Source organism: Callospermophilus lateralis, unplaced genomic scaffold (assembly GCF_048772815.1).
Source record: "Callospermophilus lateralis isolate mCalLat2 unplaced genomic scaffold, mCalLat2.hap1 Scaffold_107, whole genome shotgun sequence".
Lineage (NCBI taxonomy): Eukaryota > Metazoa > Chordata > Mammalia > Rodentia > Sciuridae > Callospermophilus > Callospermophilus lateralis.
The window spans coordinates 4,902,307-4,916,186 of NW_027510917.1; the positions used below are offsets into that span (position 1 = coordinate 4,902,307).

At 34.9% G+C, this 13,880-nt stretch overlaps 1 protein-coding gene across 1 annotated transcript in view; it reads right to left on the bottom strand.

Annotated features, from left to right (window-relative positions):
- Positions 1–417: 417 nt before the first annotated feature.
- The window catches only part of LOC143386240 (transport and Golgi organization protein 1 homolog), a 40,150-nt gene continuing 26,687 nt past the window's right edge, over positions 418–13,880 (bottom strand). The window contains exons 14-29 of the mRNA XM_077107999.1: positions 13,541–13,663; positions 13,334–13,442; positions 12,246–12,301; positions 12,067–12,157; positions 11,757–11,895; positions 6,942–7,043; positions 6,025–6,085; positions 5,875–5,910; positions 5,732–5,799; positions 5,520–5,620; positions 5,199–5,336; positions 4,361–4,429; positions 4,181–4,257; positions 3,984–4,055; positions 2,425–2,587; positions 418–1,414 (exon numbers count right to left, since the gene is read on the bottom strand). Of these exons, the coding sequence (XP_076964114.1) occupies positions 1,101–1,414; positions 2,425–2,587; positions 3,984–4,055; positions 4,181–4,257; positions 4,361–4,429; positions 5,199–5,336; positions 5,520–5,620; positions 5,732–5,799; positions 5,875–5,910; positions 6,025–6,085; positions 6,942–7,043; positions 11,757–11,895; positions 12,067–12,157; positions 12,246–12,301; positions 13,334–13,442; positions 13,541–13,663 (1,719 nt within the window). The 3' untranslated portion in view covers positions 418–1,100. The remainder of the gene's footprint in view (positions 1,415–2,424; positions 2,588–3,983; positions 4,056–4,180; positions 4,258–4,360; positions 4,430–5,198; positions 5,337–5,519; positions 5,621–5,731; positions 5,800–5,874; positions 5,911–6,024; positions 6,086–6,941; positions 7,044–11,756; positions 11,896–12,066; positions 12,158–12,245; positions 12,302–13,333; positions 13,443–13,540; positions 13,664–13,880) is intronic.

Here is a 13,880-nt window from a genome sequence, read left to right on the forward strand (position 1 = left end):
TTTAATTGATTTTTAAATAAAATATATTTGAGTATCTAAAAAAAAAGAATTTAATTCAGCCCATAGTTGCTGATTAAGGACATTATAAGCCTTAGGGTTTCATTCATTCTTAGAGGATTATACTTTTCTAATTTTTTTATCATATTCCTTGAAAATCAGTGGCAAGGTATGGGAAAGAGAAGAGTGTGTGTGCACATTTTTTTTTAAAAGAAATTTCCTTATTTTTTATAGACACAACATACCACCCTATATTTTACTGTTTTAATGCAATACTGGCAAAAGCAGTAGAACTTCAGGTCAAACAACTCTTGCTACTAATGTAAACTCATTCTCAGAAAACCATTCTCACATGGACAGTGGTTAGAAAAAAGTACATGAATGTGCTACAAAAATAGAGCCACAAGACTTCTCACAAGTAAAAGAAATTCCTCTGTATAAGTCCACAGTTGACCAAGGTCCAGCCTCCTTAACAGTGAGCAACAGGAAATATGCTGCCAAGTCACCATCTTCAGTTCTGAGAGTGAGTTTACATGCTTCCCCAATGGCACAAAGTCTCATGACGATCCAATGAATCAACAGACACTTGGGAAATATTAATAAACAATTTTTTATGAACTATTACAACAAAGAACTTCAGCAAGAAGGAAAATGAAGTTTATGATCTTTGAGTAAACATTTTTAGCGTAACAGTCTCTGCGACCAGATATTTAAAGAGAAAAATCAAGCTTATAAAACACCATTTCTCTGTTATCAACTGGAATACACTAAAAATAGGATACTGGAAATACATGTTCTTAAAGCATTTCCACAGGAAATGTCCATAATTATGACATTCTAAACCATTTAGCAATTGTATATGCTACATTAACTAAAACAAAGGTATTCCTTATTGCATATTTTAAAGTTGGAAGGATACTCTAGTTTAAGTGGGGGATATTTAGGGGGAAAATATTTTGGCTCCAAATGTATACTGCACCAAGGCAGCTTCATTCTAAAAACATAAACCATTTAAAATAAACTTTTATATTTTGAAGCCAATAATCCTTCAACACAATGAATAGTTCATAGTCCACTTTCTGACTAAGTGTCAGAGGTTAATTTTATGGGCCCTGTTTTAAGGCCTGTGAACAGCCCTCACTACTCTGAGAATCGGGTGTAGGTGGAGGTTCATCTTTAAAGCCTGAAGACATTAAGTCTTTTGCAGCAGGTGGTGGCCCATAGTCTTGGGGACGATGAGTTGGAGGTGGTAATGGGGCACCAGGAATGAAGTACTCTCTTGGGCCAAATGAGCCTAAAGGTCTAAATGGTGCAGGTCCTGGAAAAAAATCACGAGGGTCAAAAGGCAAATCCCATTGTCCAGGTGGAACACCTGGTGCATATTCTCTGAAGCCTATTGGTGGACGGATACTAGGACCTGGAAAATAAAAAGGAAGTTATGTAAATACCCAGAAATTTCTGAACTTGGGTGATTTCAAGTATGTTAATATAGTCTTTAATTTCTCCCAAGCCTAGAACATCAACTGGTGAACATCCTGACTTGCCAGATGAGGCAAACTGAAATGGAACAAGTTTAGGTTATAGCCTGGCCAACCAGCCATGAAGCAACATATTAAGGATTTAAACATGGCTCTACCTAGCTCCAGGCTTATCTTTTATCTTTCCCTACTATATAATTGCAGAATTATTTCTATCTCACAAGAGCTCCATTTATATTTGGAAGTACTATATTACCATGACAAGATGATAGATTATGAAATAAGAACTTTACTACATCAAAGAAATTTTGATAAAAGGAAATCCCACTATTTATTACTGTATCCATTAAAAATTCATGAAGTATTTCAGCATGGACTTTACACATGCCATCAGAATCAAGGTGCATGCCCTCCTGGAAAAGGCCTTCCACAGCCACCTAATTAAATCAGCAACATTTATTAGGTCACTGTTAAATCCTCCTCTTTAACACTTCCCTCTGACTTTTCTCAAGGTAAGGAGGGTTTGACTTTTCCTTTTCTATATTCTATAACCTACTGCCTATGATTCCAGTATGGGTGATTACAAACTTTATGTTATAGGATTTTCATATCTGTGACAAAATTTTAAGTTATGGCATGTGTCTCATCCACCTTTTCATCTATTGCAGTGCATATCAACATATTTTCAACAAACATCTGCAGAAGTAATATTTCTGGCTTTTCTCTATATAGCCCCTTATCCTTGTCTATGAGATAGCTATTGCCTATCTCAGTATAAGATTATGTAGTGTCCCATATGTCCCAAAAAACTGGAGGAAAAGTTAAAATGTACTCAGCTGTATCCTTTCATTGTTAAGACCTGAGATAGCAACCAACTGTTTTAGCAAGCAATAGAAATGAAAGATGAATGTGATTTATAAGTCAATCACTACTGTTCAGATCATCATACCAAATGGTGGAGGAATTGGCCGAGGCCCAAAAGGCCCACCGAGCTGAAATGGCGGTCCATACCAAAAGGGAGGTGGTGGAGGCCGTCGCATCGGGGGTTCCATAGGGGGGCCCATGAAGGGTACCCCTGAGAAAGGAGGGGGCCCTTTCATAGCCATATTAACCTGCAATTTAAGATTTTAAAGAAGTTAAAAGTTTTAAAATTCCTATGTATTAAGACAAAGTACCAACACCGATAAAAGCTAAAACCAAAACAGGCACCTGTCCAGAGAACACCATCAGTGCAACAAAACTCTACCCACCCCTCCTGTGTATTCCCACTGACAGCTTACAGAAGTTAGAAGGATTCCACAAGAGGGAGCAGTTTGTTAGTGATTATATCTGCTCAGGAAAGGGAAAGGCAAGAGGACTGGCAGAGGTTATTAACAGAGGTGATTTCTGACCAGTATGTCATGCTGTATTCACTACAACCTATTTCAAAGGGAGTCCCCCTCCTCCCCATCACTTCCCTTTCATCACAATAGCTCATTACTTCCATATTAAGAATGAACAGAATAAAATGAAAAATACATTCTTTACCCATGTAATAATAGCTACTATTCAGAGTATCTTCAGTAAGTCTTTCATAATTATTCAACCTCTGAGATCTTTAAGTAGACTGTCTTGTAAGAGGGAACAAAAGCAAATGGATTATGATAATTTGTTGAAGGCCACACTGCATATTAAAGGGTCTCAATCCCAGGTTTGCCTGCAAGCCATGCTTTTCCCACCTCTACTCCTCTATAACAACGGGTCTTTGCTCTCTTTTAAATCTTCTACTACAAAGGGGTTTGGGGGTCTTATCTAAGCTGCCCTTAGATTGCTCCAGAGATGTATATTCCTGGAATATGTATACACTGGAACTTGAGAAGTATTTTCCAACACAATGCTATATACACAAATTAGGAAGACAAGGCTTTAATATTTACTTTCATTTACTGTACACCATTTGAGATATTGATTTATCATTTCCTATGAGTAGTGAGTTTGAAACTAAACAATTAAAAATTTATTTTATTATAGAGCTGCAGAAGACCTACCAGATATAATAGCAACACAGTTACAAGAAAATGCACTTATGTGAACAAATGAGACCATTGCTTGGGACTGGCTCAAGAGGTCATTTCAGATTATCATTGTTGCACTGAAACAGTATTTCACTTTCAGAAAATCTGATACCAATCTAATTCAAATCACTCAAAATAGGGTTTGCACAAATGGAGGAATTCTTAAATAGCATTCTTCCAAACAAAAATAAAAATGATGAATTATATAAATTATAATGAATTTACTTTGCCTTAGAACATTCAACACAAAACACCATATAAAGTTAGAGTGATAACTTTTCACCTTCTGTAGTTCATTATAGTTGTACACACTTAAGCCACATTTCCAAGGAGAAAAGTAAGCTCAATATTGCATGCAGTTTAAAGCAAACAAGATCAGTGTCATGCTCTGAATATCCTTCCCAGAAATGCACAGAATAAAACCCAATTCAGTTCTCAACCTCTAAGTACTTACTCCAACTGGATGCTCAGTTAAAGAAGTAATGGTAGAAACTGAGGGGGTCTCAGGTTCTTGGGGAACAGTTTGCTTTTTAAAAAACAAATGGGATGGTACAAATAGAACACAAAGAAGGATAAAGCAAAGAGCAAGTACTGTAGGAAAGCAACATGTTCCTGCACCACCACGTGATTCACAGTAACTACAGAACTTACCTTGCCCTCATCCGTCACCTTAGCTGGAGAAGAACTTTTGGAGCTGCTGTTCATGTGAGCTGGACCACATCCTGGGTCTGTTAGAGATCAAAGAATGGATTCAGACTTATTCTAACATGAAGAGAATAAAAATCCTGCATCCACAATTACAGATTCTTTGAAATTACTTGGTCTCTTTACCAGAGGCAACGGGTTTCCCAGATGCCTCAGAAGACCATTGAGTACGAGGTAAAGGTCCATCCATTGACCCTTGGGAAAAAAGATCAGAGCCCTTATATGTATTTTTCAGAAGAAATAAACCACTGGTGGACAGGTCAGGGTTCAACAATAACTAGAAAGCAACATTAAAATGGGTTGCTCAGGGGCTGGGGTTGTAGCTCAGTTGCAGAGTGTTTGCCTAGCATGTGTGAGGCACTGGGTTTGATTCTCAGCACCACACCATCTACAATTAAAAATATTTTAAAAAAATGGGTTGCCCAATACATAAATCACAATTTATGAAGAGACTTAAGTAAAATAAAGAACTGCCTTGGGTTGATAGAACAGCAAATTAATACGTACTGGTCCTAAACTTTAAGCTACAGACTTGAAGTATGTGTAAGTTGGCTTTTCTTTAGTCTGTATAACCTGACTTCCAATCTTACCAAGACTACAGTCCTATTTAGAATTGGAAATAAGACTAAGTATTTCATATTGGAAATATGTATGCTACATAAAGTTTAAGGCTACTTTTATAATATGTGGAAAAGGAACACCATAGAGATTTAATTTAAAGATAAAGGTTTACACTTCACAGTGTAAAATTTAAAAGAAAAAACAATACAGGGACCTCCAGGGAAAAAAAAAATGTTTTCTATTCTAGAACAGATTTTACAGAAAACATTCACTAAGATAAAGTAAGAAATTATCTTCTATATATTGTACAGGCCCAAATTCTATGTTTTCATTAGAATATTCAAAAGGGAAAAAAATCAAAACCTTGAAGCAGTTTACTATAAAGCAACATGTGAATGCTCACCAAATCCATTTCTAGGCATATCTCTTTGATTAAGAGTAGCAGAAGGAGGTCTCCCAGCTGGCTCTGCTGTCAGTGAAGGGGAACAGTCTCCACCACTCACGGGGGATGGACCAAAAGAGCCATTATGGCTCAGTGGACCTAAAGACAACAATGCCGTGTTACTACTTTAAGGCAGCCTTCTCCCTGACACCAACCCCCACACCTCCCGCTTTAGCAAATCATTCAGATTATTTCATAACCATTACACACAGAAATAAAAAGTAATTTACATACATTCTGCACCAAGAAATAAAATAGCTCCTTTTACAAAGTGCCCCCTACCTCTCCGAGGAGGATTTTGTAAATTTGGTCTCTCCGGCATTGGTTTTACAATCACAGGTTCATCTTGCCGCATTGCCATCTTTTGGGTCATTTCCAGTAGTCTTGAATATTGAGAAAGAATGGGCTGAATTATGAAACAGCAATCATAGATAATATCTAGCATAACCTTAAAACACTATAAAACATACAGTAAGATACCAAAAATCACATACTTCTGTCTCAAATTAGCAGCTTCCCTTTTCTCTTCAGCTATAGCTCTTTCTGCAGAACGAGCTTTGAGCTATTAAAGAGAAAATATTCAAATTCAGTTGCGGTAGGCTATGCAAAAATAAAGAAAAGGGGAAAAAAATCTTACCCAATTATCATGAGCTTTCTTCTCATGCATAGCAATCTGAAAAAGGCAACACATTAAAAAAATGTTTTTAGGGATTCATTATTATAGCCTATAATTGTCTGTATTAGATATCAAAGAATTCTGCAACTACAGGACAGTATTAATTACTACCTGGTTTTTAAATGAGCGCTCGGTTTTCTGTAATTCTTCTTCCATCTCTTCAATTCTCCGCCTAAGAATTACAACAATTGAATAAAATTTGAAACATTCTGATCATTTTCTCTTTATTCCATCAGCTATACTTTTAAAGACTTTTATCATACATAAGAAAAACATTTCTAAAGTTATATGAATCCAGTGTGTTCAAAACTAATACTACAGACCAGGTGCAATGCCACATGCCAGTAATCCCAATGATTGGGAAGCTGAGGCTGGAGGATCACAAGTTCGAGGTCAGTCTCAGCAATTAAGTGGGAACCTATGCAACTGAGACGCTGTCTCAAAGTGAAAAAAAGGTCTAAGGATGTAGCTTAGTAGTAAAGCACCAAAAATAAATAAATAAATAAATAAATAAAATAAAAACCTAATACTAATAACTTCTTTATCATTTAATTGCTAGAGATTCTGAATTGATAAATTATAATTTCCTTAACTGTTCATCAGTGTGTTCTCAAGTAATTCTGCTAGAAATATCTTCCTCCTTAAAACTTTTTCTTTTTTTCAAATTATATCCATAGAAGATTTCCAAGGTCTATCAAATGCCACACTTTTGTGGGTCTTGATATAACACACAGCAAACTGATTTCTTAAAGAATTACTACAACATACAAAACCCCCAGAACTGTTTGCATTGACCAAGTTCCCTATGGTCTTGCCCATTGGGTACAAGTAAATTTTTGTTAACATTTTTCATTTGTTAAGTTGAAATTTATCTTTTCTCCTGTGTGAATTGAATGTGTTCATATCCTCTCGTTATTTATACTTCCATGCTATTTTCTTCTATCTACATAATGTAAAAAAAAAAATTAAAAAGAAAGCTAACACTAATTCATGAGACATTAACACCCTCCTTTAGAAACTGAACTCACTTGTAATTTTTAACTTCCTGTACAGCGGAAACCACCTTTTCATCTGCAGCTGACAGCTGCTGCTCTTTTTCTAGTCTCTCACATTCTTCTTGACTCTGTTTCCTAAAAGAAAACCAGTTATCAAATCAAAAGTTTCTCTTTGTGAATATCACTTCCCACAATTCTATAAAATGCTTAGGCACATAAAATAGGAATTCAAACCTGCAATTTCATAAATCAAACTCTGGCAAATCACTTACATTTTCTAACTTATCCTCTTAATTCTCTACTTACCAGTAAATAAAATAAATGTGAAAACAACATGTGCCCCAAGGGCAAGTCTCCTGTGTGTAAGATAATAAAAACTCACTTTACTTCAATGTGGAAGATCAGGACTGATCAACCTAACATAATTAAACATATTAGGATAAAGCAGGGGATAATTCTTTTCTCGTTTCTGCCATGGGTAGGACACTAAGTATATCTTTGTCATGGAGGAACTCTTTTCTCAATCCAAGACTGGTACCATATAGTCAGTCAAAGAAAAAATCTTCTAGAATATATCTTTTAGCTATGCAATTAACCACAGAACATTTTTCACACTTTAGATATTTATTTCAAAAGAATTGTAAATTAAGCAAAAAGACAAATCTGAGTTTTGATAATGTCTATCAACCAGAAAAAGAAGCCAAAGTGACCCACTATCAGAGTATTATCTACTGACAAGTTTTAACTCTGATCATGAAACTCAAGATGTTCATCTACTGACACAAAGGTAGCCACATTTAATGATTTAAAAAATACTATTTTCTGCTATCTTTGTACTACTTTAGCCATATTTCCAATTCAAAAGATAATTAACTTGAAACTTAATTTTCCATAAATCAGAAGAACTACAGTAAAAAAGGATTACTGGTACCAAATAGAAAAAGGGGATAATATATTCTTATATAGCTTCTCATTTAATTCTTCAGCAAGTATTTTATGAGTGGCTATAATATACTAGTTACCTTGTAAGATGCTAAAGAATAAAAGAGCTCACTGTTTCAGGTATAAATGATGCCTAAAGGAATATAATAATTTTCCCCACTGGCTTAAGAAAGAATATGGAGAAAACTGAATCTTGAAGGACAGAGAGAATTTTGATTCCAATTATCAAAGAGTTAGTCTGAGAGCACTAAGAACAATCAAAACATCTAAGAATATAAAATTGTGTTTGAAGGGATCCAAGCTAAAAAGTCAGTGAAGATATATGTATGTGGCCAAGATCCATTAGAAAAAGGAATCTCAGAATTACAAGTAAGGCTGGCACTTTAAGATACTTTTCTCCTATTGAAGATAACACAAAGATATGAGTCTGAACCAAGCCTTCATTAAATTCCTGGGCTTAGAGAAAAAATGAGGCTACCAATAAAGGGACCCTTAATAAAAGCCCTAGCCTTTGAGTTTAGATTAGAAAGTACTGCACACTTAAGTGATGAACAGGCAAAAAAATCCAAAAGGAACAATACTGAAAAACATTGAAAAGACAAGTCATTTTTTAATTATCTTAATTGCTGACTAAGTTTAAAGTGACAATCTTACTCAAGTAACCTCAACACTTTTCTATAAGAAGATAACTTCGTCTTAGTCCTCAAATTTCATCTATAATTATCACAACAATGTTGGCCAATCAAAACTGACCAGGCACTCCATAAGACAAAATTCTGTGAGAAAAAATCCCACAGAAAAGGAAACCAGCTAATGGGGTTATCCGCACATGTTTTAAAATCACTGTGCTTTATATAGTCAAAAAAGTAAAGTCAAGATTATGAATTTCAGGGCTGGGAATATAGTTTAGTTGGTAGAGTGCTGCCTTGCATGCACAAGGCTCTGGGGTTCAAACCCCAGCACCACAAAAGAGGAAAAAAAAGATTATGAATTTTGTCAAAGGATTAGAAACTATAAAACAAAGAAATAGTTGGGTGTGGTGACCTACCTACAGTCGAAGATACTCAGGAGGCAGAGGCAGAATTATGAGATTAAAGACAGCTTGGAAAGCAGTAAGACCCTAGTCCCTTATGAGAAAGAGCAAGGAGTCTGGGGAGGTAGCTCAATAGTAGAGCACATGGCTCAAGGTCCTGGGTTTGAGCTGTAGTACTGAAATAGGACTGGGGTTGTGGCTCAGTGGTGAAGCACAGGCCCCACATGTGTGGGGCACTGGGATCAGTCCTCAACACCACATAAAATAAATAAAATATTGTGTGGGGCTGGGGATGTGGCTCAAGCGGTAGCGTGCTCGACTGGCATGCGTGCGGCCCCGGGTTCAATCCTCAGCACCCCATGCAAACAAAGATGTTGTGTCTGCCAAAAACTAAAAAATAAATATTAAAATTCTTTCTCTCTCTCTTAAAAAATCCTATAAACAATAAAATATTGTGTCCATCTACAACTAAAATAATATTTTAAACCCTGAATTTTTTAAAATCCTAAACTCAATGAATGATTTTAACAGCAGATTTGGGAAGTGAAATAAATCCTAGAGCTTTTAACATAGGTCAGAAGAAAATATCCAGAAGAAGTAAATCCAGAATGTAGGAGGCAGGGGAAATCAAATTCTAATATACATTATTATAATCAGAAGAGAGAATGAGGTAAAATCAACATTTAGAAAAAGACTCGAAAATTCAAGAAGTGTTTAATGGTCCCAAGCAACATAACTGCAAGAGGAAAAGTGGGTGGGGTGGGGAAAACTACACCTAGGCACTTCCCAATACAACTGTTAAAAAAAGAGAAAGGACTACAGAAACTAGAAGAGGGATAAGACCAAAAAACAATGATAATGGACTCCTTAAAAAAAAATTTAAAACAGATGGTAATTAATTGGATATTTTTAAATTGCTAAAACTAAGTAACAGTCAAAATTCAGTAGCCAAAAGAAAGATCCTTTAAAAATGGAAACTGGTTTTAACTCTAATCATGAAGTTCATGTCAACCTAATACAGATTATAAAGGTAGCAATATTTAGTGAATAAAATACTATTCTCTGTTTATCCTTGTATTACCTTTGATACACTAATCAAATCTATCATTAAAGGACAATGTTCAAATAGAATGAAAATAATTTCAAATAAGAAACCAACAGTGTAGAATGCAGAACTACAGAAACTTTAAATATGTGTATAAATTGAATGAATGTCTTGTGGAGTTCACAGTATATGAAGTACTAACATACAATGCCACAACAGTTATCTGATTCAGGAGCTACTTAAAGCCCATAAAAAAAAATAATAAACCTATTAATCTATGTCAGGTTTTTATTAAATCCAGAATATATACCATGGCCTTTAAATTATGAGAAGATGAATAAAATTATAATTATATAATTATAATTCCATTATAATTTATGATTACATCAAGCTTATACAGGGGATGAGGAAAATAATTAAAAATATTTAAACTATTAAAAAGATACAAGGAAGAAAAAAAGAACAGGTCATCAAATAGAAAGCAAATTCTTCATAAACCACACGCACATATTGACATGGACAGACTTATATTTTAGAAAGTCCACTCAAGCGGCTATAGAGAAAACTACTAAGAATTTGAAATAAGTTATATACAAATATAAAAAATGTAGAATGAAGACAGATGATCTAGGTTAGAAACAGAAAAGATGACACAGGCATGAACTAACATAGTACCTGGGGATCAGTAAAAAGAGTAAAAACCACAGATGATGACTGAATGAATTTTGGAGGAGTTGAGAAAAATAGTGCTACAATTTAACTGCATTACAAAAAAATTAATTGCCATTTAGGTCATTCAGATTACTAGTAGGGACAGAGAAAACAAGTGTTCTTTTAAAAAAAAAAAGTGATAAAATGAGAAATGTTTCTTTGAAACAGGCCAGGAATTTAGAACTGGCCTGAACAAAAATTTGAGATTCTAAAAAGGTCGATTGGAGATCACAGAATTTTAGAAAAGTTAATGGAAAGGTTTCAATATTTAATGCATTAATTAGGCAACAGAAGTCAAAATACCTAAAAATAGTTAGGTCTGTAAGAAGGTCTGTCTTTGCTTTACAAGATATATATATATATATATATATATATATATATATATATATATATATATATGAGTAAAATCAGGTGCAAACAAATAAAATCTGACACAACCTATTTTTAGAGAATCCAAGTATTTTTGTGGATTAAAAACTTCAAATGAACTTTCAAAAAATAACTAGCTCCACACTAAGAAGATTAATATATAAATATATTCTACAAACAAGTACTTCTGTAATCATAACTCCTAAGGTCCTTGCCACTGTTCAATTTTGTGTGAACATCTGAGATATTCAAGTCCAAAACTTGTACCATCAATAAGTAAATATTATCCCTTTTTGAAGTTTTTATTCTACTAAAACATGTCATTCCAAATCACTCAGTATTTTTAAAGGTCCAGAGTTAGAGATACAAGTTCAAAACATTAGAATTACATAACTGATCACAATGAAAGGTAATTAAAATAAATAGGGAGATCATAGAAAGGGTCTAGAACTTTGAGAGGTATTTCCACATCAGTGACTGTTAATACCATTTTACCACTTCCTGCCTTCATATGAATTTGACAATTGATTACGATGTCCTCACAGCCTTAGTTTATGGTTCCAACTACCTCAGGACTCTTAAGACTGACAATGGAAAGAAAAATGCAACTTATAGGAAACAAACACAAAGGAAAAAAGACAAATCTCTACTTATTACAACTAGAAGAAATTGTAAATAATCTTAAGAAAACATAAAATTATCTATTAGTTCACACAGTGATAACAATAACAAACAATGAAAATCTTACTTTTGTAGTGCCATCTCATTTTTCTGGTAGAGTTCATTTAAAATCTCCACTTTCTGCCTTAGAGTTTTGCATTCCTCTTCCAGTCCAACTTTAGAAGACTGTAGTGAATTGCAGTCACCTTCTAATTTCTTTATTTGGTCTGTAAAGGATAAAACAGCTTATCTCTATATGTGTACAAGGACTTAAGAACTTGTTTGAGGGAGTAGTGCCAAGAAAAGTAAGAAGCATGAAAGCAAGAAGCCATTCTTTATCTTTCCAATAAAATTTTAAGTCTTTCCAACATGGCAATTTCTTCTCAAAAAGAACCCACCTTTTAGATTACATTTTGTGGGCATCGAGGCTCTTAGCATAAGTTGTAAAAGTTTTAGATCCTCTTCAACTACTGATATTGTAGTTTGTGTCTAAAAATTGCAGAAAAGAGAGGTATTCTTAAAAGTGAGGCACAGGAAGAATTCACAGGCACTATGGGACTCTTACAAAGAACTATACCCGAGAGACATCCATCATCTGCTTAATTTGATCTTTGATCTTCTCGTTCCGATCACCTAAAAAACAAAAGACTTTTGCTTTTTCTTTCCTTACTTTTAACTCTATATTCTCCTAACTTCCCCAAACTAAATAATGATTGTGTTCAAACACCAGAAGAAAAAAAAATCAATTAAATAACTAAACTGATTAGACTAATGACTTTTAAGAGAATTGCAAGCTTAGATTTAAAAAAAGAGAGAGAGAGAGGTGAATTTCAGGCTGGGGTTGTGGCTCAGTGGTAGAGTGCTCACCTAGCATGTGTGAGGCACTGAGTTTGATCCTCAGCATAAAAATAAATAAAAGTACTGTCTGTCTTAAAAACAAAACAAAAAAAGGTGAATTTCTAGTTTGCACAACTAAAATGTTATCTATGCTATTCTTGTAAGATAAAAGCTTTTCTTCTCTCTCAGATCTATCTTCACCTGGGCAAGTAAGTGTCTTATTTAGAAAGATTCAATCCTCTATTTTCTCCCTGAATCTACTACCAGGTGTGGTTTGAAATACTTGCTATGTAAGCAATATCCAACTTGGGAGAAAACATCTGGAAATATTTTCCTCATCAGTAAACACTGTTACACTCCCTCTCTCTAGCTTTCTGATAGTCTCTAGACTCTGTTCTCACAGCCTTAGTTTATGGTTCCAACTACCTCTGGACTCTTAAGACTGACTGTGGACCTTAAAACCACAGAGCCATAGAGATGATGAGTATCAAACTCAACTATCATCTGCATAAGAAATAAATTTCTCTTACTGTACAATGTTCAATACTCTAAGTATTGTACAGGATGTGACTATTGTAGCTGCAGTGTACTTACTAGTTTTCAATGGGATAGAAAAGGTCAGTGTTCTTCACATGCCTATTGCTACATTATACCCCAGCAACCCACCTCTGCCAATGCAACAGACATATCTATAGATCCAGTGATATGTGTCTACAACCCTGAAGCTTAAGAAGAAAATCAGCTAGCTGAAAAGTGGCATCTGTATAAATACTTAATTAAAGACAGGAAAGCAAAAAAAGGATTCAACCTCCCTGAGACTGATCTTACCTGCTACCTCTCCGTTGGTTAATTCATCTGACTCATCTTCTCTATTTTGATCCTCAGATTCAGATTCACATTGTAACCGATTCAACTGTGTGATATAATTAGTCAAAGTCTAGAAAAGAAGCAAAAGGTTGGAAGACTCTCGATTTTAATTCAGAAAATTTCAGGAGAAATCATGAGATGAAACATGTATTTGGAGTATAAACTTACATTAATAGTATCATCTTTGTGATTAAGAAATACAAGTAAATCTTTCTGGGACTTCTCAAATGATTTGATGTGTTCACTGAGCTCAGCGTGTGATGTACACCAGTCTTTGACTTCCTGCTGCAACTGAAAAGTCAAAACACATGAATTCCTGTGGGTTAGGGAGGGGTTTCTGCACTGGATACATCAGGACTACAAGACTTAGACAAAGAAATAGAGAACCATACTCCTCGGTGGCCTGCCTCAATTGAGGGGGTTGAGACCTTGGTTAAGGAAGAGGGCAGAGTGGCCCCAACTCTCACAGCTGCAGTAAGAACATCAGAGTTCTCAGGAAGTTGACCCT